The 27,506-nt window shown below is 43.5% G+C and overlaps 1 protein-coding gene across 4 annotated transcripts in view; it reads left to right on the top strand.

The window, feature by feature from the left end:
* Window positions 1-27,506, top strand: part of LOC105477657 (SLIT-ROBO Rho GTPase activating protein 3) — a 268,022-nt gene that overhangs the window by 230,779 nt on the left and 9,737 nt on the right. For 3 of the 4 annotated variants that reach the window (XM_011734249.2, XM_011734248.2, XM_011734247.2), the window contains 7 exons: window positions 2,053-2,187; window positions 3,944-4,049; window positions 4,252-4,479; window positions 7,396-7,475; window positions 23,347-23,527; window positions 24,807-24,956; window positions 27,021-27,348. In XM_011734249.2, coding sequence (XP_011732551.1) covers window positions 2,053-2,187; window positions 3,944-4,049; window positions 4,252-4,479; window positions 7,396-7,475; window positions 23,347-23,527; window positions 24,807-24,956; window positions 27,021-27,348 — 1,208 coding nt within the window. The remainder of the gene's footprint in view (window positions 1-2,052; window positions 2,188-3,943; window positions 4,050-4,251; window positions 4,480-7,395; window positions 7,476-23,346; window positions 23,528-24,806; window positions 24,957-27,020; window positions 27,349-27,506) is intronic. The other variant, XM_011734250.3, reaches the window with a different exon arrangement.

Raw genomic sequence — 27,506 nt, 5'->3', positions numbered from 1 at the left:
CAGTTGCATGTACCCCATAAATATTTAAAATGTTATATATCAATAAAAGAAAAAATACATTTCAATGGTTTCTGTTATATTTACAGAGTTATGCAATCATTATAATGTTACTTCAGAACTTTTTCATCCTCCCCAAAAGGAACTTTGTACCCATTTGCAAGTCCCTCCCAATATCCTCCATACCCTGGCCACCAGCCCTAGGCAACCACTGATCTACTTTCTGTCTTGTGACCATATATCTCTTTAGTGGGATACACTTTGAAGATAAAAATACTAACCAATAACATAAACAAAAGCCCTGGAAAGAAATCTGAAATTGTGTGTAGCAGGTTTATTGTTAGTAGTAATATTGCTATTAAAACTGTTACACTATTGATTGTGTATTATAGGATAAGGCAGATGAATATATTTATTACTAATATTATTCAGAACCAAGATTTTTATGGTAAGAAAAAAATGTACAAATACAAAATAAGTGAAGGTAATGAAAACATTATTTTATGAATAAGAAACATCAATATGAACTCATGAAAAAAAAAATTCTAGTTCTATCCACTGAAAGGACCTGGAAGCTCTTTACGACTCTTCTGTAGCAATGAGCACACCTAATACCTAGATCTTGGTATCTCGATATAAGACACCATATTTGTTTGCTATGAAAAGCAAACAGAGCCTGCTGGAGAAATGTTTGATTCAAGATCTGGATCAAGGAAAGTAAAAAGTAATTGGGGATTTTTTTTTTTTTTTTTTTTTGTCCAGAAAGCAAGGAACTGCTCATTGGAGGTCACATTAAAAGGACACAAGAAAGTGTACTCTATGGCCAAATTTGGGACAATTTAAGTATTCTAAAAAATAGTGATGGTAATAGATAATCACAATTCAGTTAAAAATTACAAAAACAAGTTCGTAGAAATGTTAATAAAGGGGTAAGGGTGGGGGACATGAAGACAGCTCTTCTTTACAAAAGAATGCCTGCTGATACATGGAGAAGAAATGACAGAATTAGAAAATCACCATTTTGCAATCCCCAGTGGAACAATTGATTTGGGCAAAAGTCATCACTGGATGCTAAAACCACTGGGTGAAACATATTGGGCACTACATGCACACAGTCGTCTCAAAGCATCATCATGACACTTTGAGTACCATTTCACAGATCATACTTATTACAAAGTGGGAGAAGATACCTTCATAATGTAGAGATCTGGAGGCCAACACCTTGACCCAGTGATCAAGGTTGGCATCACCAGCAGCAGGACAGCCTGAGGTATGTGCCTTCTAATGGGATGCATTAAGGTGTCCATAACATCACCCATGTAGTGTTCTTGCCAAAAATATTTAATTGGAATCTAATCATGAGAAAACAGACAAATCCAGAGTGTGAGGCATTCTATAAGACAACTGGCCAGGGCTCTTCAGAAAGAGCCGATACTGTAAAAAACAAACTAGCAAACAAAAATATCAGGGCGTATTTTACATTTAAAGGACTCAAGAAAAATAACCACCAGATGAATTGTGTGAATGTTGATTAGATCTTGTCTTTTGAAAAAAGTTCTGTAAAAGACACCATGGGACAACTGGGGATGTCTGAATGTGGGCTGTATATGAGATGTTCTTTTTGAATGGTTAATTTTCTTAGGTGTAATAATGTGGTTATGTAGGAGAATATCCTTATTCTTAGGAGAAGTTTGTTGAAGTAGTTAGCAGTGGTGTGTTTTGATGTCTACAAAATAATCTCAAATAGTGGAGCAACAATAAATATAAATACAGAAAGAACAAGAAATCAAATATGGCAAGATGAGTGTAAGCAAAAGGTAATGGGTGTTCATTATTTTATTTTTACAACTCTTCTATAGATTTAAACAGTTTCAAATAAGAAGTTGCAGGGAGAACTTTAAACTTGCTGAAGTAGGGGGCCTCATATGTGGGGGAGACTTCTCCCATCTGCCTTTCCTGTGGTTCAGCCTGGGCCAGGTCATCTCTTCTGCCATCTGTACGTTCTCTGACTCCTTCCCAAGCTGAAACATCATCTCGTCTCTTGTTTCCACTCAGGTGAAGACCCCCTTGTGGACGATCAAAATGAACGAGATATCAATTCAGTCGCTGGTGTTTTAAAACTGTATTTCCGAGGACTGGAAAACCCACTCTTTCCTAAGGAAAGGTTTCAAGATTTGATATCTACTATTAGTAAGTATTTCCCAGGTGAAATGATCAGTTCTTTGACAAATCATTGTTGGAGTAGAGCTACAGGCTCATTGCTGTGCTAGGCATAGAGGAGGGATATTATGAAAGAGGAAGTGTGACCTGCATCCTCTTAGAACTGAAAGCAGAAATAAGAAGATGGTTTATAATGAAAGGGCTAATGGGCATGTCACACCCCCTGGTTAGAGAAGGAGCTCAGGGGAGAACCAGAGGAAGACTTGGTTTCGCAGATCAGAGCCAAGAGAGAGAGTGCTGGGAGCAGAGTGTTCCAGGAGGAATGGGCACAGGGGATCCTGAGAAGGGCTAGGGACATAGACCCAGTGGGACCAGCAGGAGGGTGTCCCAGCCTGTGCATGGCGCAAGAGGTTGGAAGGGGAAAATGGAGCAAGAGGGGGAAGACCTTGAATGCCTTGCAAACATTCCAGAGCTTTTCCCCTTGGGTGATGGGGAGCCGTGGAAGGTCTAGAGGTCAGGTCAGCAGCATGACCAGCAAGGGAAATGGTGACAGTAAGTTGACTGGGGATTTTCTCTGACATTGCTAGTTAGTTGAGAGAAACTGTTATGTTTCTGTGGATAAAATCAGGAGGAACCCAGTCTAGGGGGCTGATATCATGGTACCTTGACTCTGAGATACCCAAATCCAAAGTAACCTTTTGGAAATTTTTTTAAAAATTAAGCTTTCAACTTTAGAATATTAGAATTTTACTCATTTAGAATAAACTTTTAAATTTGATTCACAGAAAAGTTGCCCCACACCCAGTTTCATTTGGGGTGTTTCTCACAGTACTCTGAGAGATATTTGCAGTCAGTAAAGTGTTCCTGGAGATGGCAAGAGAAGAGGGAGGTTTGAGCTCTCTTTTATTGTGTGTGTAAAAGGCCCTTCTGTTCCCCCTTCCCTCCACACTATTCCCTGCTCATCCTTCCTGACCTTCATACTGCAAGCTCTATTCTAGACTGCAGAGGTCTGACCCTGTCTGAGCCCTGTATCACTTGCCCAGCCAGTGTTTCCAGAACCCCCAAAAATCCTGTTCCTGTGCAGGGCCCTGAGCAAATTTCAGGTCTAGGATGACCTGGAAACAGGGGTCAGAGATGAGATCCCAAGCATCTGCCAGACTTTGGCTGATAGGTAGTTTGAGAAGTGGTGATTTATTCCATGTTCATTTCCTGAGCAGCTACTATGTGTCAGACCTGTGCTGCAGCTGGTGTTTGTAAAGAGTTTAATAAAACATGGTCCCTGCCTGTGTCTGTCAGGACTCACAGGTAACAGAAACCCAGCTTAAACCTGCTTACTTCATAAAAGGGAATGGACTGTTTGGGTACCTGGAAAGCTTAGGTCCAGCTGGACTCAGACCTTCACACGGCATCAGCAGATATATGCCCCCTCCATCTCTATGCCAGCTTCACTCTTAGGTGGGATCCTCCTCTCGGGGGCCCCCACTGTGCTCCAGGCTTCCCTCTACCCAGGTCCAAGAGGGCACCTCCCTGTGGGTTTCTCACAACCAAAGTCCCAAGAGTCGACTCTGATTGGTTCTTGATTAGGCCACACCTCCAGCCCCTCCCTGTAGCCAGGGAGATGGATGCTCTGATTGGCCAGGCCAGGATCACCTATGATCCCCGGAATCAAGAGTAGAGCTATCTTCCCCCATCCACGTGGACTGATACAGGAGATGTGGCAAGCGAACATTTGCTGCTTTGCTCTCTGAGGATGAAAGGCACGCTGAAAAGCCCCTTTATATTACAGAACTGGAGAACCCAGCTGAGAGGGTGCACCAGATCCAACAAATTCTCGTCACCCTTCCCCGCGTGGTCATCGTGGTCATGAGATACCTCTTCGCTTTCCTTAACCAGTGAGTGTCTGGCCAAGGGGCCCCTTTTTGACTCAGGCCTGGCCTCCTTTGGGAGGGGGTATCTTGAGGCTTCTGCAGATGCTATTTTTAAAGGAGAACATGGAACCCTCCTGGATTTGTATAGAGTCCCCCAAAAGAAAAAAAAACATAGGGGGAGGACTTGCCTTTCCCAGATGACTTGTGGGTAACTCCTCTCTCCTAGCCTCTCCCAGTATAGCGACGAGAACATGATGGATCCCTACAACCTGGCCATCTGCTTCGGGCCTACCCTCATGCATATCCCTGATGGGCAGGACCCTGTGTCCTGCCAGGCACACATCAATGAAGTCATCAAAACCATCATCATCCATCATGAAGCCATCTTCCCCAGCCCCCGGGAGCTAGAGGGACCTGTGTATGAAAAATGCATGGCTGGAGGGGAAGAATATTGGTAAGATGCCATTCCTCTTAATATTATTATTATCATCATCATTGTTATTTCCATTGAACAGGAACAATAAGAAACGCTTCAGTTTTCTTACTGCTTGATAGTCAGTGCTTCCATATACATTTTCTCATCTGAGCTTCACAGCAGTCTTACATGAGAGATAGGTACATCAGTTAGGATTCTCTTGGTTACAAGGGACAGACATACAACTCAAATTGCCTTAAGCCAAATGGAACTTTATTGGTTTACTTAAGTAAAAAGTCTGGGGGTATATCTTCAGGTATAGCTTGATCCAGGGGCTCAACTATTACCGCAAGGACTTGGTTCTGCGGTCTCCATCTCTTGGCCCTGCTTTATTCTGTGTTGGCTTCATTCCTGGACAGCCATTTCCTTGGTGGTTCAAGCAGGCAACCAGCAACTCAAGATCTGTAACTCACTCTCTTAGTATCTTCAATAGAAAATACCCTTTCCTTCCCAAATGTTCCAAGACACGCTCAATAACTGTTTCATTGCTGAGGTTTGGGCCTGGTGAAGTAATCACCTTGGTAAGAAGATGCAATGCTTTAACTGGCCATGTGAGTCACAAGCCCAACTCAGGAAGCAGGGGAGTGAATTGTCCCCACCTCAACTTCATGAACTGAGTATGACACTTACCACCCTTGTTTCCTCTCACCTAGGAGTTCTCTTTTCCAGACAAAGTAGCTCAGTTTCTTTGTGTGTTCAACACCATGTCAACAATCACTAATTAGGGACCTCTGTGTGCCTGGTATACCTGGTACTACACTAGGTCTTAGGAGAAATATTTTAGAAGCTTTTCAAAGTCAGGGCTTTAAAAGCTTCGCCAGGCTAAGACCTTAAAATGTCAAGACAGGAAAAATGTTTAAATGTGGTGAAGACAGGAAATTCAGGACACTAAATGACAGAGACCAAAGCGTTTTTACTATTTCTTTATTTCCAATTCAAGAGAGCACACAGCTATATATTTAGGTATTACCCACGCTGCCTTCAGCCAGGTGCCTACAGGGGAGTTTGTTTTTTGATTGTCAAACGTTCTTGGACTTTTGAATTGCCTTAGTACTGTGAGCATATTTGGGCAGCTGCTTCAAAGAAGGAAGGTGTTCCAGCCTTTGTGTTTCCTTCCCACATGCCTCCCTGCATAGAGATACTGGGTCATAGTCATGTCTAATCACAACTCTCTAATCTCGTTTGAGGCACTAGGGTGCAAATCCATCCCTGTTCTGTAACAGAAACATTAAACAGCTGGCAAGCATAATTTCTGGACAAAGAGACTTGTCACACAGTTTTTGCAACCATTACCAGTTCTCTTTTCTTGCTGCAATATATATAATTAGTGTTCTGGGAAGGGACGCACAGATCTTCGTGTACTTATCAAAGAACAATATACAATAACCACACTTTTCTTAATCCTATTTGTTTCCCACAAGACTGTAAAACTATTAATTACATGGTAATTTTGGAGTTTTCACAACCAGAAGGGAGACTTGGCTGAGGGTCTCAGCACAGTAGACAACATTCATTCATTCAACAAATGGTTACCAAGCATCTATTGTGGGCTGGATTCTGTGCTGGGAGTCAGAGATGTAACCAAACAAGATTGGCCCCTGGCGCAGGAGCTCTGACGGAATAGGAAACAAACGGCTCCAGAAGTGGGGCTCCCTGAGCCAGTCTAGGGAAATCAGGAAGGGCTTCCTTGGGGAAGTACAGACTGAGCTGAGACTGCAGAATGAACTGGAGCCAGCCCAGTGAGGAGTGCACAAAGACCTGGAGCATTCAGTAGAATGAAAAGTAGTTCAGTGTGACCAGAACATAGCATGTGTGACAGGGGAATGGTGAAGGATGAGGCTCCACAGGTTGGATAGAGCCAGGCTGTGAAAAATCTTGGAAGCCACTGAGTTTGGTCCTGATTCAGGTGGCAGTGGAGAATTTTTCATAATAAAGTACATATTCCTTTAAATGGCATTGCCAATGTCACCTTTGAGAAGCCTTCCCTGTCCACTCTTTATAGGTCCTCTCTGCTGTTCTTGTCTCTGCCCATTTATTTCCTACCTAACACTACATAACATAACTTGCAACTGTCTTATTTAATGGCATATTGACTTCGGTGTTTTTCTTGCCCCTCTCCCTACGGTGTAAGCAACACGAGGCCAGGGACCTTGTCCGCCTTATCTATCATTGCATCCCTCCTACCAGCACACTGCCTGGCATATTATAACTCACTCAATGGCTCTATAAAAAAAAAAACAAACTGGCTGATTATGTGAATTAACCCTTGCCTCAAGAAGCTTATAATCTAGTAAGGGGGTAGTAGCTGGTGAAATTATACCAGCACATTAACAACTAAATCTGATGGACTGAATTACTCAGCCACCATGCCCACCGTAGTTGCCAGTCTACTCTCACTGCCTGCATCAATCGGGGCTTTTGCATGCAGAAAGACAGGGCAGCCCTCTTTAGCTTCATCTTACCTCCTGGGATATGTCACCTCAGCTATAAGACAGGAGAGTCAGGCCAGATGAAAGAACTCATAGTACTTCAAAGGGTTCTTTTTGTTCTGGCCTGTGGTCCTTCTGATGATAAATGCTGGGGTTTTACCACTGCCCTCTGGATCTTACAGAACATGTGAGCATTGACAGTCTTCACCAAGAAGACAGCTCAGCAAATTCCAGGGCTAGGAGGGCACTGGGGGAGATATTTGGGAAGCTTCACAAGGAGGAGGCTGGGAGTAGTTTTCTGATTAAGAATCTCCCAGGAGTGGTCAGATAGAAAAGACAGGATGATATGGGCCTGCATCTGAGCTGCAGGAGGGCCCAGAGGCCAACTGGACTGGCATGAGAGGCTGAAGATGCTGTGAGGGTAGATAACCCCCATAGTGAGTCCCCTTCCCATGTTTCCTTGCAGTGACAGCCCACACAGCGAGCCAGGGACCATCGATGAAGTTGACCATGACAATGGCACTGAACCTCATACCAGCGATGAAGGTGAGTGAGGGGTATCCTGGGGACAAGGGATTCTTCCTGGGGCCTCTCACGCTGACTTATGTCAGCCCAACCACAGGGCTGGCCTACGTAGACACGTAGACCTCTTCAGCTTTCCAAGTCAGCCATCTGTCCTTCAGAATAGATGAAGACCCAGAAAAACCTTCATGGCATGCCCCAAGTCCTGGCATGGGCCTGACACAGAGCAGATCCTCATAGGCTCATGCTGTGTGCATCACACCCCACACCTAGCCCACTTCATTCCTTAATGTGTCCTGCCTGGCCCAGGGACAAATCCTAAGTGACACGAGTTTCCTAAGTAGAAAGCAAGCTCTGTTCCTCCATCATTCCCCTGTCAGGGTCTACTCTGTGCCAAGCCTGTGCTGGGACTTGGGCACAGGAATGAACAAGATGTCGGTCCTCAAGGAACTCCCAGTCTGTCACCAGATCTTGGCAGGTTGGAAGTAGCTTCTCATGGTGCAAAGCGATAATGCCAGATTACAAGTGTGTCTGGTGCATTGGGCACCCTGGAGATGAAATCAAAGGGTGATGATCCTGGGAAGTGTATGGTGAGAGAGAGAGAGAAAAAAAGGCCAGTCAAGACCTTTCTCCAGATTCCTCCACCCTTTCCAGACAAGGAGAAGAGAGTCAGACTAGTCTCTAGGGAAACTGGACTGCATAGACAAGCAATCTGAACCACATGCCAGCTTATCCATCAGGCAGAGTGGGCACAGTGCCAAGGGCCCATGGTACTTGTAGAGGTCCACTAAAATGTTTTAATTTATTTTAAAATCAGAAAAAAATGAACACAATATCCAGTCTGGATTATATTTGTCTTTATACTAATGCAGTTGTAAAATATGATTTTTAACTTTTTTTTCTTTTGAATGGAGGAAGGAACCCATGCAGGCAAAAGTGCCTAGGACTCTTGAAAGTTAGAATATGGCCCAGGAGGCACCAAGCACCTGGGATAGTTTTCCTTTTTAAACGTCATGGCTTAGCAGTTCTCTTACTTGTCCTTTGTGTTTCTCTTGTGGGACCGGGTCATGTTGGCTACCACATTTGTCAGGAGAGCAGGGCAGGCACTCAGGTGACAGTTCTGGGAACTGGCAAAAGAGACAAGACTGACAGATGGGTTTTCACAGTCTAGTAGGACTATTTCAGTTGCTAATGACAGAACCCCCAACTCAAATCAACTTAAGCTTAAAAGGGAATAAGTTCCTATACCTGAAAAGTCCCAGAGTTGGCGTGGCTTCAGGCACAGCTGGATTCAGGAGCAAGGGTGATTTTGTCAGCACTTTGTCTGTCTTCTTGTTCTGCTTCCCTCTGTGCTGGTTTCATTCTCATGTAGGATCTTCCTGTGCAGTGGTCTCTGGCAATTCCAGACTTTCACCATCATCTTACCCAGAGTCTCAATGGAAAAGAGCTTCCTTTCTATAATGGTTCCAAGAGAGGTCCTGGGGTGGAGTCTCATTGGACTGCCTTGAGTCATGCACCCAGGCATGATCCAGTCCCCATGGCCTGAGAGGGAGCTAATGAGTCAGACCTGGGTCACAGGTACAGAAAAGCAAATCCAGATATCACGTTCAGCTTGATCAGGCTCCTGAGAGGCTAAAGTCATCCTAAACTGAGGAACGTGTCCTGCAGAGGCTTTGTTTGGAGATGTGAAGACTGCCACCTTCTGCTTATTCCTGGTGATTTGCTTTTCTCTTTCCTCCTTTTTTTCTTCTGCCGACCACCTCCAGTTCTCGCCCTCCCTCTATCCCTTTTAACAGCCCCCACCCCGTCCTCTCCATCTGTTGCTCTTTGTATTTCTGGATCTCTTTCTGTCTATCTCTTTCTCTGTCTCTCTAGCTTGCTCTGTCTCTATCTCTCTCCTACTCCTGACATTTCCTCTCCTTTGTCTTGACCAAAGCACCTGCCTTCCTGGGGGCTGAGGTCCCTGTCAGTCCCTTTGCTGGTTTTTCCACAGTTCCTTGGGCTGATGGGCAGAAGGCTGCTCTGAACACCAGGAATGAAGATGAGGAGGGACAGAGAGAATAGGTCTTGCTGGGTCCGTGAAGAAGCAGCCATGGGACTCACCCAGTGGGGCTTCATCCGTATAAGAACCACCCCCCAGAAAGTGCTATCTCCCCCTTCTCAGGGTAAAGATTCACAGTGGCTCCCAGAATGCATGAGTCAGAGCTTTAGTCCCCCTCCCAGAAGATCCTTCTTCCTTTTGTTCTTTGTGAGGCTGCTGGTATCTGGGAATGACAAAGGCAGGAAAAATCATCCTGGAAGGGAAGAAGCCACAGGCTGGGAGAGCCAGTTTCATGTTCCCTGAAGGCTCTCAAAGTATCCTGTGTGTATTAGTGAGGGGTATTGAATCAGGGCACTCTTTGGTGGAAAATCAATTTCATTTTCTAAATGTTACATTCATGCCGTCCCTGGCCAAACAGTGGCAGAATAGTGACCTGCAGAGACAGTCAAGGGGTCTCTGTGCTCAGAAAAGAGAGACCTGGAATTGAAGCACAGAGGGAGTTCTTATGGTCATGTAATCTGAGGGAAGCCACATCACCTCTGGCCTCTATTTCCTTGTGTATAAAATGGGAATGACAGCACCAAGCAAATTATGGCATGGGTTAAAATGTGGGTTAATATGTGAAGGAGCCTAGCACAGTGCCTGGGACAGGGAGGTAGATAAGAAACATCAATGGACTCTGTACCAAACAGACATCCTTCCTAATCCTGATAGAGAAACTGAGTCCTGGAGAATTTTCTTGACATAACTGGCATTGGCAGTTATCGGTCATTGGCAACCTAAACCTCCTGATTTGTTTACCTATTTCCTCTTAGACATTTCATTTAGGGGATCATCAATATCTGTCTTCTTTTCTCTTGACAGCACCCTGTATGAATGGAACCCAGCAGGCCTCTAAGGTCAAATCAGGCAGAGAACCATGAGTCCAGGTCTTTGTCGTACATGAATCAGCCAATGAATGCCAAATTGGAGGAACAATTTAGTTGTTTGGGTATCTGTTGCCTTTCTTGTCTCAAAGATTCTGTACCAGCTGGGCATGGTGGCTCACACCTGTAACCCCAACACTTTGGGAGGTTGAGGTGGTCAGATGGCTTGAGCCCAGGAATTCTAGACCAACCTGGGCAACATGGTGAAACTCCATCTCTGAAAAAAAAAATACAAAAATTAGCCAGGCATAGTGGCATATGCCTGTGGTCCCAGCAACTCAGAAGGTTGAAGTGGAAGAATTGCTTGAGCAATTGAGGTTAAGGATGTAGTGAGCCATGATCATGCCACTGCACTCCAGCCTGCGTGACAGAATGAGGCCCCGTCTCAAAGAAAAAAAAAAAAAAAGATTCTATACCTAACTGACGCCTATTCTCCTGTCTTGAGTCTGAGAAGTCTGGAAATTCCACAGTGCTTTCTCTTTGGTCTCCAAGATTTATATAAAGAAACCATGGTTAGGCCAAGAATCCTTGACTAAATGAAAAAATGAAGGCAGCCTGTCACTAACAACTTTATTAATTGGAAGCTAAATGAGAAACAAGATTGTTAGATTATAAAACCACTAAAATCAGTGACAGAGGCATGTTTTATGGGTGATATGTCCATATTCAATTATAATTGTGCCACCATTCTCTTACTGATATTTTCCTGAAATTTTTGAGGTTACCTTTGACTCCTCCCCCATTGGTCTGTTTACAATTTCATATAAATGGTGTTGTACAGAATAGAGTTGTTTGACTCTGTCCTCTTTCACTCTGCATAATATTCTGAGATTCATCCATGTCGTGAGTATTCAGGTGAGGTTTTTGATGGTATTAAAATGGGATTAGTCCATTTATGTACGAACACCCCAGTTCTCCTGGAACCTGAAATCATAGCCACTCCTTTTTCTTTCCTTTACTTTTTCTTCTCTTTCCTTCCTTCCTTCCTTCATTCCTCCCTTCCTCCTTTCCTCCCTTCCTCCCTTCCTCCCTTCCTTCCTTCCTTCCTTCCTTGACAGAGTCTCGCTCTGTCGCCAGGCTGTAGTAAAGTGGTGCAATCTTGGCTCACTGCAGCCTCTGACTCCCTGGTTCAAGTGATTCTCCTGCCTCAGCTTCCTGAGTAGCTGGGATTAGAGGCATGCGCCACCATGCCCAGCTAATTTTTGTATTTTTTAGTAGAGACCGGGTTTCACCATGTTGGCCAGGCTGGTCTCAATCTCCTGACCTCGTGATCTGCTTGCCTCAGCCTCCCAAAGTGCTGGGATTACAGGCATGAACCACTGTGCCCGGCCCACTCCTTTTCATAAGAAATTAAGAACAATAGAAAAAAAGAACAGCGGCCAATGTCTTATACTTGGTGTATGTTTCTAATCACTAGTAATAAACATGGTAAGCTGGCTCGCGGCATTTGGCTCAGGCCTTATACCTAAGAAGGACCCTGCCTTCTTTTTAAAACCACTTTATTGAGTTATAGATCACACACCACACAATTTACCCTTTTAAAGTGTACAACTGAGTGATTTTTTTGTATATTCACGGATATGTGCAACTATCACCATGGTCAATTTGAGAACATTTTCATCATCTTGAAAAGAAGCTCTGTACCCTTTAGCTATCACTCCTTACACCCTCCCATCCCTGCCCCCCACATTTCTCCCAGCCCTAGTCAATGCACCTGTAAATCTACCCACTGTCTCTATGGATTTGTCCATTCTGGACATTTTATATAAATAGAATTATATAATATGTGGCCTTTCTCTTAGCACACAGTTTTCTAGGTTCAGCCATGCTGTAGCATGAATCAGTACTTAGTTTTTGATGGCTGAATAATATTCCATCATATGAAAATGCCAGACTTTGTTTATCCATTTGTCAATTGATGGACATTTGGGTTGTTTCTACTTTCAGCTATTATGAATAATACTGCTGTAAACATGTGTGTGCAAGTTTTTGTACAGACAGAAGTTTTCATTTCTCTTGAGTATATACCCAGGAGTGGAATTGCTGGGTCATATGCTGACTCTATGTCAGTCATTTAAGGAAATGCCAGACTGTTTTCCAAAATGACCGCATCGTTTTGCAATATCATCAGCAGTGTATGAGGGTTCCAATTTATCCATATCCTTGCCAGCACTTGTTATTATCTGACTTTTTGATTCTTGCCATCCTAGTGCATGTGAAGTGGTATCTTACTGAGGTTTGGATTTGAATTTCTCTGATGACTGATAATGTTCATCATCTTTTCATGTGCTTTTTGATCACTTGTATATTTTTCTTCAGATCCTTTGCCCATTTTTAAATTTGGTTATTTGCCTTTTTATTATTGAATTGTAACAGCTCTTTATATATTCTAGATCTAAGTCCCTTATCAGATATACAATTTCCAAATATTTTCTCCCATTCTGTGGCTTGCCTTTTTATTGGTGATACCCTTTGAAGCACAAAAGTATTTAATTTTGATTGAGTTCCATTCATCTATTTTTTCTTTTGTTGTGCATGCTTTTGGTGTTATATCTAAGAGGCCTTTGCCAAATCCAAGTTCATGAAGATGTATTCCTGTATTTTCTTTTAAGAGTTTTAGAGTTTTAGGTCTAGATCTTTGATCTATTTTGAGTTAATTTTGGTATAAGGTAATGGTCAAACTTTATTCTTTTGTATGTGGCTCTCCAGTTGTCCCAGTACTATTAGTTGAAAAAAAATTATTCTTTTCCACGTTGAATGGTCTTAGCACCCTTGTAAAAAAAGTCCTTTGACTATAGTTGTATGGGTTTATTTTTGGACTTGCAATGCTGTTCCACTGACCTATATGTCTATCTCTGTGTTGGTACTATACTGTCTTCATTACCGTTGCTTTGTAGTAAGCTTTGAAATTGGGATGTTTAAGCCCTCCAACTTTGTCCTTTGTTTTCAAGATTGTTTTGACTATTATGGGTTTCTTGTGATTACATATGAAATTTAGAATCAGCTTGTCAATTTCTACAAAGAAGTTAGCCAGGATTCTGATAGGGATTGTGTTAAATCTGTCGATCAGTTGGGAATGTCACCCTCTTAGTAGTGTTAAGTCTTCTGATCCATAAACATAGGATGTTTTGCCAGTTATTTAGATGTTTAGTTTTTTTTAACAATGATTTATAGTTGCCAGAGTGGCAACTACAGAGTGCCTTTTATCCTTTTATCTTGAAAGGATATTAGATTTTGTCAGTGCTTTATTCCTCTGTATTTTATTCTTTTTTTATGCTAATGTAAGTGAAATTGTTTTCTTAATTTCACTTTTGAATTGTTCACTATGAGTGTATGGAAATGTAATTGATTTTAATATATTGCTCTTATATCCTGCAACCTTGCTGAGTTTATTCATCCACTCAAATAGTTTTTAGTGATTTCCTTATGATTTCTTAATATATGAAATTATATTGTCTATGAATAGATATATTTTTACTTCTTTTCCAATTTGAATACCTTTTATTTCTTTTTCTTGCCCAGTTGGCCCAGCTAGAATCTCTAGTACAACATTGAAGTGATGAGAGTGGATATCCTTGTCTAACTCCTGATCTTATGGGGAAAGCATCCAGAATTTCACCATTAAGTATGATGTTAGCTGTGGGTTTTTCATAGATGCCATTTGTCAGGTTGAGGAAGTTCCTTTCTATTCCTAGTTTGTTGAGTGTTTTATCTTGAAAGAATATTAGATTTTGTCAGTGCTTTTTCTTCATCTATTAAGATGATTGTGTGATTTTTGTTTTTTTATTTTACCGATAAGATGCATTACATTAATTAATGATTTTCAGATGTTAAACCAATTGGGCAGTCCTGGGATAAATTCCACTTGTGCATGGAGCATAGTTCTTTTTATGCTACTGCATTTAGCTTGCTAGTGATTTTTTTTTTTTTTTTTTTTTTTTTTGAGATGGAATCTCACTCTGTCACCCAGGCTGAAGTGCAGTGGCACAATCTTGGCTCACTGCAACCTCTGCCTCCTGGGTTCAAGTAATTCTCCTGCCTCAGCCTCCCTAGTAACTGGGATTACAGTGCCCGATACTACACCAGGCTAATTTTTTGTATTTTACACCAGGCTAATTTTTTGTATTTTTAGTAGAGACAGGATTTTGCCATATTGCAGGCTGATCTCAAACTCCTGATCTCAAGTTGTCCGCCCAGCTCTGCCTCCCAAAGTGCTGAGATTACAGGCATGAGCCACCATGCCTGGCCGGGTTTGCTAGCATTTTGTAGAGGATATTTGCATCCATATTCATAAGAAATACTGGTCTGTAGTTTTCTTGTGATAGCTTTGTCTGGTTTTGGTATCAGGGTAATACTTGCCTAGTGAAATTAGTTGAGCAGTATTCCTTTCTCTTGTAGTTTTTGGAAGACTTTATAAGGAATTATTATTAATTCTTTTTCAAATGTTTGGTAGAATTCAATAATGTAGCCATCTGGGCCTGGGCATTTATTTGTGCGTAGTTTTTGGATGATTGATTCAATCTCTTGTTATAAGTATATTCATATTTTTATTTCTTCTTAAGTCAGTTTTAATAGTTTCTTTCTTTCTACGAACTTATTAATTTCATCTAAGGTATCCAACTTGTTGGCATGTAATTGTTCATAGTATTTCTTTATGATCCTTTTTTTCCTGTAAAAAAGGAAAAAAGGTAGTAATGTCCCCTCTTTCATATCTGATTCAATAATTTGAGTCCTCTCTCTTGTTTTCTTGGTTTATTTAACTAATGGCTTGTCAATTTCATTGATCTTTTCAAAGAACCAGCTTTTGGTTTTATGATTTTATCTATTGTTTTTCTATTCTCTATTTTATTAATTTCTACACTAATCTTTATTATTTCCTCCGTTCTGCTAGCTTTAGGTTTAGTTTGCACTTTTTTCCCCCAGTGTTTTAAGGTGGAAGTTTAGGTTATTGATTTGAGGTTCGTTTGTTTTTCCTAATATAGGCATTTACAGTCATACATTTCCTTCTAAGCACTGCTTTAGCTGCATCCCATAAGTTTTGGTATGTTGTATCTTCATTTTCATTCATCTCAAAGGTTTCTCTTTTGATTTTTTTTTCTTCAACCATTAGTTATTTAGGAGTATGCTGTACAATTTTTGCCTATTTGTCAGCTTCCCAATTTTTTTCCTGCTATTGATTCCTACTTTAGAAGAAACTTCTTCTATAGAAGAAATCAATAATTTTATCCTACTGTGGTAGAAGAACACATTTTGTATTATTTGTATCATTTTGAATTATTGATGTTTGTTTTATGGACTAGCATAGGGCACACCCAAGAGAATGTTCCATGTGCAGTTAAAAAGAATGTATAGTCTCTTGCTGAGTGGTGTGTTCTATAGATGCCTGTTAGGTCTATTTGGTTTATAGTGTTAAGTCTTCTGTTTCCTCTTTTTTCTTCTGTCTAGTTGTTCTTTCCATTATTGAGAGTGGAGTATTGAAATCTCTAACAATTATTTTTGATTGTCTATTTCTTTCTTTGTTTTTGTCCATTTTTGCTTCATGTATTTTGCTGCTCTTTTATTAGGTACATTTTGTTTATAATTCTTTATATCTTGATAGACCAAAATTTTTATCATTATGAAATGCTGCTGTTTATCTCTAGCAATATTTTTAGTTTTAAAGTCTATTTTATCAATATTAGTATAGTCATTCTAGCTTTCCTGTGGTTCCAGTCTGCATAATATATTTTTCCATCCTTTCACTTTCACTCTAATTGTATCTTTGAATCTAAAGTGTGTCTTTTGTAGACAGCATAGTTAAATTATGTTATTTTATCCAGTCTGATAATCTCTGCATTTTAATTGGATTGTTTAATCCATTCACATTTAATATTATCACTTATATAGTTGGATTTATGTCTGCCATTTTACTTTTTGTTTTCTATGTGTCTCATATCTTTTTTGTTCCTCTATTCCTTCTTTACTGATTTCTTTTGCATATTTTCTAATATAGCATTTAGTGAATATTTTCTAAGATAGCATTTAAACTTCTTTAATGATGTTTTCACCGTATTTTAGAGTTATTTTTAACAGTTTTATTTAATTTTTGATGGACAGATAATTGGACATATTTATTGGATTCAATGTGATATTGCAATACATGCATACATTGTGTAATGATTAAATTCAGGTAAGCAGTATATTCATCATTTTATAAATATATTGTTTCTTTGTGGTGTGAACAATCAAAATCTCCTCTATTCCAGCTATTTTGAAACATACAATACGTTGTTGTTAACTATAGTCAACCTACTGTAAAATAGAACACCAGAACTTATTTATCCTAACTAACTCTAACATTGGACCTGTTGAGCAATCGCTCCCTATATACCCTCCCCTTCTTTCCTAGCCTCTGACAACCAGTATTCTGCTCTTACTATTTTTGAGTTAGTTTTTAGTAGCTTCTCTAAGGTTTACCATATACATCTTATTTGAATGAGCTTGTATTTATACTAGCTTAATTTCAGTGATATATGGAAATGTTACTCTGTGGGATGACAGTGGTTTTGGTAGGGTTCTCCTTCCCTGAGATGACAGTGGTTTTGGTAGAAGTCTCTTTCCCTGATCCTTTCTGGCTGTTAATCTCCACTAATTGCTGGATGGTTGCTATTCTTTCAACAGTACCCTTGGTCCTAAATTGCTCTACAAATTAATGCAGTCAAATTCTGTCCCCATTATAGGGATAGTTTCTGAAGTCAGTGTTTGATATTTCTTCTGATCCCAGGAGTACTTCTCCTGGCTGTCTTATTCCCCGGTTCTCCTCTGCTAACAATCTGCCTTATAGTCTAGCTTCTATATTCATTAAATTCATGAACCATCACTGGATTGCCCTTCAACACAACCTCCACTGTTCTTGAGAGTGCTCTTCGACTTGAACTTCTCCAAGCTCTGTTGCAACTGAAGTCAATTCCTTTGGGACAAGATTAGGAGCTGTCTGTTTTACGGGATGCTTCTCCCCCATGGGAAAATCTGAGCCAGGACTCTGAGACTGGGGATGGAGACAATGGCATCTTCTGAGTGATGTCCCCACTGAGTGCTTTGTGGAGGGGCAGCCAGAGATCCTCTTAACTTACTTCTCCTGCCATGCAACCACCACCTCACAAGCTGGGGCAAGATTGATAGAACACCCACATTTGCAGTGGTGCCATGCCCAAAATACAGCCACCATTCCATGAGTAGGGGTTGTGTGGAAGAATGAAGTCCTGGTCTCTCCACTCCACTCACCTGGGACTTCGCCTCAGCAACAGGTAGTGGGAGCAGGATGAGAATCACTGAGCTCCTGCTCCTTCCAGGAAGAAAGCCCTGTGACTAGAAGGTGGTAAAGGGAGAGGAAGCCCTGTGTTCTTGGCTGCAGTCGTCTGGATTGGAGCCTCCATCTCCCCAAGCTTGGAGCAGGAGTAGAGAGAGGGAGCAGTCTTGGTTCAAATACCAGAGATTTTTACCTTTCTCACTAAGTTTTTATAGATTTTCCTGAATAGATATTTCTTCATTTGCTTTTTGCCCTTAGGACCATTTCCAGGGGCTTGAAATGTTTTTTTTTTCCCTTTTACTTTTTATATTTTTTCATGAGTTTCCCTGGGGAGCTCTTCATGCCGTCATCCCAGAGGTCGGTCTCACTCCTTTCCTTTTAAATTAAATCTAAATCTCAGTATCAGCTGGTGCCACCACCAAATGCAAAGAAAGAATCCAAGGTCATGAGTGAGAAGGGGAGAAAAGAGGGACCCTGTAAACAGGCCCTGGCTTCTGTCATTACTCTCATCACAAGGAGGATGAGGGAGAAGAGAAGGTACACCCACATTCTCTGCCTTTGATACAGTGACTTGGCCTCTAGTAAACTGGTTGCATGAGATTAGTGTTCTCACTTCTGGGGATGAAGTAAGGGGTGGGGTGGGCAGAGGGACATGAAGTTGTATTGAGAGGAATGGAGCCATCCCCTCTTTCATGCAGGCAGGACTCATGACCTGTAACAGAGTTCTCTGGAATGGCATGGCTAGAGAGAGGAATTTGAGCTTCCTATTGAGTGATGGGTAGAGAAGGATAAATGTCCAACCTTCAGATTCTGAAATGAAAGCAAAGCTTCAACATGTCTTTTCATCTCCAGAAAAGCCCACGTCTAGCCCATGCTAGTCCAGAGGCTGGACCAGTGTAGCAGCCTCTGAAGCACTGCTGCCTCCAGCTTCTCCCCTCCAATCCTTCCACTGCTCTGCTTTGCCACTGGAGTGATTTTCTAAACTGTGACTTCAGCCAGGCCCCTACCGAAACAGTCTCAACCTCTCCTCTAGCTCAGGGGCTGGGCTGTTCATCTCTTCCCTCACTGTAGAGCGCATAGGGTTTTTACCTGGTACAATTAGCCTCTCAATACACAAGAGTTGAATTGCATCAAACATAGAGCATTGCATATCTATATAGTCACATTTACACTATACAGAAGCAAAGACCTTGTGGCAAGAATAAGCCTAGCACAATTCAAAAGCATCTAGAAGCCTCCATTAATGATGTCTGGGACCTGAGCTCAGATGTTAGCTCATCACTGTATCTACTGGTGTGACCTGAGCCTACGCCCATCATTCAACCCAGCTTCAGTTCCCTCATCATGAAATGAAGGTAGTGCCTCAAATGTTGTTATGGGATTAAATGTGATAATGTAAGTAGAACACCTGGTACCGGTAAAACTTGAATTTGTTCATGCAAGCAATAAATACATATTTGGTGCCTGTTTGTCCCAGGGTCTGTTCTAGGAGTCAGAATATAGTAGGTAAGAAAAGAAAATCTGTCCTAATGGTACCCACACTTTAGTAGGAAAGATTGATAGTAAAGTTTCAAAATTATGTGTGTGTACACATATGTATATGTGTATATATATATACTATATATATATACACACACACATACCACAAACATAAATACACACATCATACACACACACATAAATTTCAGGTTGTGGTAAGTGCCATGAAGAGAAATAAAGCAAGAGAAGGTGTTAGAAAGTGATTTGGCAGTTGGGACTCCTATAGTTGGGAGTGGCTGGGAAAGGCCTTGGTAAGGCAATGACATTTGAGTACAGACCTGAATGAAATTAGCAAATGACACATAGCATTAATAAATATTTGTTGAGTGTGGATGAATACAAAGATCTGGGAGAAAGACATCCCAGGGAGAAGCAATAGGAAGTACAAAGGTCCTGTAACAGGAAGACACTTGTCATGTTTTAAAAGCATCAAGAAGGCTCTGTAGCTGGGGGTGGTAGCTCAGGCCTGTAATCCCAGCACTTTGGGAGGCCAAGGCAGGAGGATCGCTCGAGTCCAGAAGTTTGAGACCAGCCTGGGCAACATAGTGAGACCCCCAATTGCTACAGAAAGTTAAAAAATTAGCTGGGCATGGAGGCATGTGCCTGCAGTCCCAGCTACTCAGGGGGCTGAGGTGGAAGAATTGCTTGATCTCAGGAGGTTCAGGCTGTAGTGAGTCGTGATTGCACCACTGCACTCCAGCCTGAGTGACAGAGTGAGAACCTGTCTCAAACAAACAAACAAACAAACAACTCTATGAATATTTATGCTGAAGTGTTTAGAGATAAAGTATACTGATGTTTATAACTTAATTTAAAAATCATTAAAAAATAAGATGGATAGATAGAGGAGTGGATAGATACATGATAAATCTAGCATTGTGGAATTTCATTGTGTTCCATGCATGTTCACTGTGAAATTCTTTCAATTGTACTTTGTGTTTGAAAAATGTCATACTGGGATGTTGGAGGAAAAACATCAAGAAGGTTAGTGAGGCAAGAGCAGATTGAGCTAGTGAAGGAGAGAGAGACAGAGAAGATGAGGTCTCAGAGGCCTCTGTGACCGAGATCCTGGAGGGCCTTATGAGCAGTGGAAAGACACTGAGGTTTTGTTCCAGGATCCATGGGAAGCCTTCTGAGGATTTTGAACAGGGGAGTTTTATGATCTGATTGTATGATTGTAAAGGACCCTCTAGGCTGCTGTGGGGAGAAGTGGCTCTACCTAAGCAAGTATGGAAGTGAAGAGGGTGTCATGGGAGGTGGTGAGCCATGGTCAGATCCAGGGGACAGCCTGAAGGAGTTGCTAATGGATGAGGTGTGCAGAGCCATGCCAGGGCATTGGCCTGGGTGAGCAGGTAGACAGTGGTTCTGTTTCCTGAGATGGGGAAGATGAGGGAATGAAGTAAGTTTGGGTAACAGAGTGTGGGAGAGTGATGAGGGGGAGAAACATATTCTGTTTCAGGCATGAAAAGCCCAAATAACAGACTTAGTAATAATCAATGGGAGCTGTTATTACTGTTTCCACCATACACACTTATGTAACGACGTCTGCAAACACACGTGCTTTCTCTGAGCTGGAGGTTCAGCCCTGTTCCTCCTGTTTTCTTTCCCTCACATTTTCTGCTCCCCTTGCTGCCCCACTCTTTCAACTTCAGGCTGCTGTCCAGTGACTGCTGGAGGCTCTGGTGATGGTAAAGGTAGAAACAAGGAACCAGAGGCAGCCCCTCTATGCCCCTCTGAGTATCAGAAAACCTCTGCTTAGGTCAGCACCTTTCTTAGTTTGGGGAATCTGGGTCAGAGGAAGTCCCTGGGTGAACCCAGGAGCACACAGCTGTCTGGGCTCAGCTCCTGCCCTTGCAAACCCTGCGGCCTTTCTGACTCTTGTAACGAGGCAGGCAGACGGGCTAGCAGGCAGTTCCAGCACACAGCTGGATGTGAGATTCAAAGATGCTGCAGAGAGAAGGACCAAGATCTCTGTCTGTTTTACTGAGGATGTGACTCTGAGTCAAGATCTGAGTTAATTTGACCCATTTAGTGGTGCTGTCACTTCCCCACCTCCTTCCCTCCTTCCTTCTCTCGCATCACCTTGGTTAGAATAGCATTTAAAGACATTTGTCAGGTAGCCAGCTGGGGAAGCTGATTTGACTGTTTGAGGCCTGCTCCCTGTAGAAGGCTGCCTCAGTCACTAAGAGCTAAATACATCCCAAAGCCACTGCATCTTACGGGGCCAGAAGCATGGTCTTCTTGAGCCAGTTGCTTTCAGAGGGGAGCCCTGGTGCATGTGTGTGGTGGGGAGTGATGCGGAGTGAACAAGGGAGTTTCCTCCTGCTGCTCTTTGATTTTCCATGCCATCCGTGGCCCTTGGAAGTGCACCAGCCTCTGGTAACAACATGTGCATAACTCTTATAGAGTACTATGTGCCAGACACTGTTGCAAGCACTTCATGTATATTAACTCACTTAATCCTTCTACTAACTCTGTAAGATAGGTTCTGTTTATTACCATTTCCATTTAACAGATGAGGAAACTGAGGCATAGAAAGAAAAACTAGGTATCCCAAGGTCGCACAACTAAAAAGTGATAAAGCCAAATATTCTGAGCTTAACTATGTGATGGACAGGTGGATGAACAGATCAATGAAGACAAGATTGTCCACAGTGAATGGAGCAGATAGCCCCAAGAAAGCTCAGCATGGGGAAGCTATCTGCAGGCTAGAGAGAGAGAGGGGTTGCTTTTGTTACTCTTTTGCTCTATTAAAATAAAAAAAGTAAGAATTATAATGTTAAACATCTTTGTGCTTGCTTTAAAATATTAAAACATTAATACCTGTACAAAATCAGTTTTCTACCACGTATGGACACTTCTTAGGGTAGAAACTATAAAACAGGTGGCATAAACTGTAGGCACAATCCCCTGCTCCCCAAAATGTCTCTTCCCCAAATATCACTAGCTGTATGGTCCTTAAACCATACAGTTTAAACCACTTAAACTCTCTGCAGTTTAACATCTCTTCTCTGGACCCATCCTATAGGCCAAATCCATTAATAATTATAATCACAGTCATGACAGCTGCTGTCAACTGAATACCTGATGAATGTCTGTACTAAGCTATGTGCTTTTGTACAAGAACTTTTGTTTATTTGCTTTGAGACAGGGTCTCGCCCTGTCACCCAAGCTGGAGTACAGCGGCATAATCATGGCTCACTGCATCCTTGACCTACCAGGCTCAAGTGATCTTCCTGCCTTGGGCCCTAGAGTAGCTGGCACCACAGGCACATGCTACCATGCCCAGCTAATTAAAAAAAATTTTTTTGGAGATGAGGTCTCACTATATTGCCCAGGCTGGTCTCAAACTCCTGGACTCAAGCGATCCTTCCGCCTCAGCCTCCCAAAGTGTTGGACTTATAGGCATGAGCCACCATGCCCAGCCTCTCTTCCTCTTATAAAGACACCAGCCCTAGGATTATGACCCCACCATTATGACCTCATTTAACTTTAATCACCACATTTACATTAATTAAAGCCTCTATCTTAAATACAGTCATGTTGGGGGTGAGGGCTTCAACATACAGATTTGAGGGAGACACAATTCAGTCCTTAACAATGAGCTTTGAAGAGTCTGGGTACCCTTAAAAATCCTGTATCGGATTTTGCACGGATGAGAGTCTGCATACATGATGTGGCCTCTCAAAAGATTAAAAATTACTAAAAGTATTATAAATGACAAAGAGGAAAAGGGCTCATAGAAAAGTAGAAATATTAATAGAACTTGTGTTAAGAGGTAGAAGAAAAAGAAAATTCTACAATATTGTCTTAATGAGCATTAAAAAGTAGAGAACAAGAAGGGCAGTGGAAAAGGAGGATGTATCAGCATCCTCTTTACATTTTGAGAGGTTTGATGGTTTGCCTGAGGTCACAGGGTGGAGGATGGATCTGAGTCTATGACCCCAGGATCCTGAGCCCCAGCCCACCAGGCGTTCTGTCCATGTTCTCACCAGCTGTGTGGTCTGTCCTTCCCCAGAGAAGCCAGGGCCATCTGAGTGAGGCTTTTGAGCTGCCGCTTTGCTGACCTCAGATATGCTCTTTCCCTTGCTTTCCTTCCAGAAGTGGAGCAGATCGAGGCTATTGCCAAGTTTGACTACATGGGGCGGTCCCCACGTGAGCTATCCTTCAAGAAGGGGGCCTCGCTGCTCCTGTACCACCGCGCCTCGGAGGACTGGTGGGAGGGCCGGCACAACGGCGTGGATGGACTCATCCCCCATCAGTACATAGTTGTACAGGACATGTGAGTGGAGTCGAGACTTCTGTGAAGAATGCTGAAATAGATTAGTGATGTCTGGAATGGGCACCATAGGGGAGTGCTAGCTTGTATGCCAGCGATTTGCTCTCCTTGATATCATGCGCTTGGTCTTCTGTGAGAATGGGTAATATCTAACTTCCCTTTAAATGGTGATCCACTTAACAGACATCCAAATTCCTCCTTCTGAGCACACAGAAACAGTGTTGTGTGCCCCTGGCCTACATCCTGATGCAGCTGACAGCCCCCAGGGCATCCATCACCCTGAATCAGTATCCAGGGGATCCTGCCATGTGCCTCCACCTCCTAGGCCTCCCCTGCCTACCGTTCTACACTCCAGAGGTAGCTGTCTTAGGGGATAGGCAGAAACATGCCCTTGTTTCTGATTAATAGGGTACTGTTTTTTAAAAAATAATTTCAGGGGTTAATAAAAAAGAGCCCTGCATCCCAAATGCGTAGTCCTACCACAAAAAGTCTGCACTTTCCATTCCTTTGAAAGCCATGGAAGCTTCCAGTGCACACATTCCTCGGGATCTCTGGTCAGGCTCGGCAGAACAGATTTACCATACATGCAGCCACCAAGCTGAGCCTCAAGGGAAGAGGATTAAAAGCCCACACTGTGATGGGAGAGAGGAGGTCTCAGCCAGAGAAAAGGCCAGGGCCAAGCAGACTGCCAGAGGAATGCCATAGTGGAGGGCCCTCGGCAGCCTCCCGATGCCCGCAGACCTCTGAGATCGGGGACAAGTCACCACAGCAGAGGGCCATGGAAGGAGGCCAGCAGGGCACCCCTAAAGCTTGTGAGCCATGGCACAGTGGCCCAAGCCCTGGGTGGGGAGGTGAGGGGCAGAGGCAGCTTCTTCCTCCCTTGCTTAGCCAGAAGCTATTTCTCATGGAGTCACACAGAGACTCAGTGCTCAGCCCTCGGTGCTCAGCCTGCAGACTCCATCCCCCCATTTCTCCAATACACGCTGCAACATTTAGTTTTTTCTAGCCTGGAGTTGCCCGGGAATGAACAAGCTAGAAGAGAAAAAAAGAGGAGGTAGGTGTGGGACAGAAGAGGGTCCCAGCTGCAGAAACTGACCAGGAGTGTTGCAATGGGCATGCATGGTAGGAAGGCACCCAGTGGGCAGTGGCCTAGCAAGCACTGTGGGCACAATGTAACCATAAGTTGTGTTAATTCAGCCCCTCAGACATGTATCAGGGAGCCCTGTATATGCTGGGTTCTCTGGGGCAAGGTGCCTCCAATTCATGTCTGTCTTCTCCCCAGGGATGATGCCTTCTCCGACAGCCTGAGCCAGAAGGCTGACAGCGAGGCCAGCAGTGGGCCACTGCTGGATGACAAGGCCTCCTCCAAAAACGACCTCCAGTCCCCCACGGAGCACATCTCGGATTACGGCTTTGGGGGGGTGATGGGCCGGTAGGATATGCGGATTCATTTTTTTCCTGCTAGTGTCAAGCCTGTTCATGTCTGATTTGGGAGAAGCACAAGGGCAGAGAGGAGAGAAGGAGCCTACTGCAGCCCCCTGTTCCCCACAAGATACGATGGGCACACTGGGCAGGCTGGCTGGCATTGGCCCAAGGCGGCCAGGTATAAAACAATCCAGCCTGTATTGCAGGGAGGAGGAGGAGGAAAGACATGTGTTGGGAACTCAGTGCTTTTTCGTTTAAAATAATAATAATGTGTGAGAGAGATACAAATTGGCAAGTATTTTTCCTACCTCTCTCCAGTTCCTGTACCTCCTTCCAGCTTTCTGTTGTAGAACTGAGTTGTTATATTTAAAAATGTAAAGTTCACATATTCCCTGAAATGCACTACATAAACAGAAAACTCACACCTACTCATGTGTTGAAGGAAATTGACACTCGACTCCACCCACTTATTTGGAGGGAGCAGTATTACCAATTTCTTCGCTCCCTATGTGTGGGCCAGGCTGTGTCACGTGACCTTTCTACCAGGCAAGGAGCAGTGCATGTCATTCTGAAAAACAGGTATAATCCAAAGTATATGATTATCTTAAAAAGTTAATGAGGAAATAAGAAGGAAAGAAAAGCAAAACTGACAGTTTCTCACTGCCTTTTTAGTCGCGGTCTCAAAATGTCATATTCTGTGTTTTTTCCAGTGGAGGGGTATGTGATCAACCCACACGTGTGGGTATTTGCAGATAGGCCCCCCAAAAAAATCAGTCGCAGTGGGAACACACAATTTCTGAACTTATTTCAGTAAAAATACTGATGCCTCTTTTCTGCAAATTCCACTCAGTTCAGCAGATAGCTCAGGGCACTATGGTAGAATTGGGAAGGGCAGGGAAGTAGAAGGCTGGGGTAGGTAGACAAAGAAGTTATGGTCCCCTGACTTCTAGGAGGACCATATCTTCTGCCTCTCTTTTCCTTTCCCTCGTCCCTCCCTCACCTCCTTCATTCTTGTTCTTTCTTTCTAAATACTGCTTCCTCTCCAATACCTATGCTTTGGTTCTGCTGGGGCACCCACAAGCACTGCTTAGCTCAGCTGGTGGCACTAGGATCTGAATCACTGCTGGTCCCTAGTCATAATCCATTCCCAACACACGGTCCCTCTTCCTCTCCCCTCACCACGTCTAGCCCTTCAGACTCTTGGTGACCTCTGTAGGATGCAGCAAAATCTCCTGTGTATAGAACCTCTTATCTTCAAGGTGCTTTCAAACCCACTTGAAGCAAAGGTAAAGGGTGGGCAAAGGATCTTACTTAGACCCACTTAACAGATTAATAAAGTGGGCTTGAGAGAGGACACAGGAAAGCATGCGGCAGACACACGGCAATAACTCACCCTCCTGAAACACACCCTAATCCCCTTTTCACTGCACCAGAGCCTCCCTGAAGTGGGAAAGGTATCCAAATGCACAAAAGGGCTGTCCAGCCATGCAGGGTTTACTCTTGAATGACTAGTTTTCAAAGATACAGAAAAGCCTCATAGAAGGAGCCCTCTTCTGGAGAGATTGGGGGTTGGGTGGCAACATTAGAGTGTCTTCAGTTCCCACGGGACCCCTCCTGTGCTTGCAGGGTGCTGGTAACTTTGGTACAGTCAAGCCTCAAAGCTTCGACCAATTAGAAGCCCCTCAGAATCATGGAAATGTCTGAACTTTTTCAGAGGGTATCATGAGCCCAACTAACCATCACCAAAGCGTTTCCAGGGTTGGAATCCTGTAGGCCTTGACTTAGCATGTAGACCAGATGCATTTTGCGGTTGGCAGCACAGCTATCTGTGGCCTGGAAGCGCTGTGCTCCAAATGCTTTTGTGTTTGCACATTAGACCTCCCCCTGCTGCTGAGCTGTGTGCTGAGCCAGGTCTTTCATTGTGGAATTATGGGGTCTGGCTGAATGAGGCTTTACTGTACCCGCTCCTTAGACTAGCGTGTAGTGTGTGGCATGGGGTTGACTCACCCATTCTGAGACTTGCCAGGCTTGACCTCTGCCCCATGCCCCTCGCCCCCTGGCTCCTTTGCAGAGTGCGGTTGCGATCTGACGGAGCGGCCATCCCCAGACGCCGAAGCGGGGGCGACACACACAGCCCGCCCCGGGGCCTGGGCCCCAGCATAGACACGCCACCCCGGGCCGCTGCCTGCCCCAGCAGCCCCCACAAAATCCCCCTCACCCGGGGGAGGATCGAGAGCCCTGAGAAGCGGAGGATGGCGACGTTCGGGAGCGCTGGCAGCATCAACTACCCTGACAAGAAGGCGCTCTCCGAAGGGCACTCGATGAGGTCGACCTGCGGTTCCACCAGGCACAGCAGCCTAGGGGACCACAAGTCCCTGGAGGCCGAGGCCCTGGCAGAAGTAAGGGCCAGCGGGAAGGCAGGCTGGGCAGCCAAATGCCCCAGAGGGCAGCGGGTGGGAATCCGTGGAGCGGAGAGCCACCTTGGCCTTTATGCCAGGCTCATGGCTAAGTCAGAGAACAGGAGAGTGAGTGGCTTCCCTGTCCCTTGCTGGGCTTC

Source organism: Macaca nemestrina, chromosome 2 (genome assembly GCF_043159975.1).
Source record: "Macaca nemestrina isolate mMacNem1 chromosome 2, mMacNem.hap1, whole genome shotgun sequence".
NCBI lineage: Eukaryota > Metazoa > Chordata > Mammalia > Primates > Cercopithecidae > Macaca > Macaca nemestrina.
Note: the sequence above shows the minus strand (reverse complement) of the source record. Positions and strands in the feature narration are given on the sequence as shown.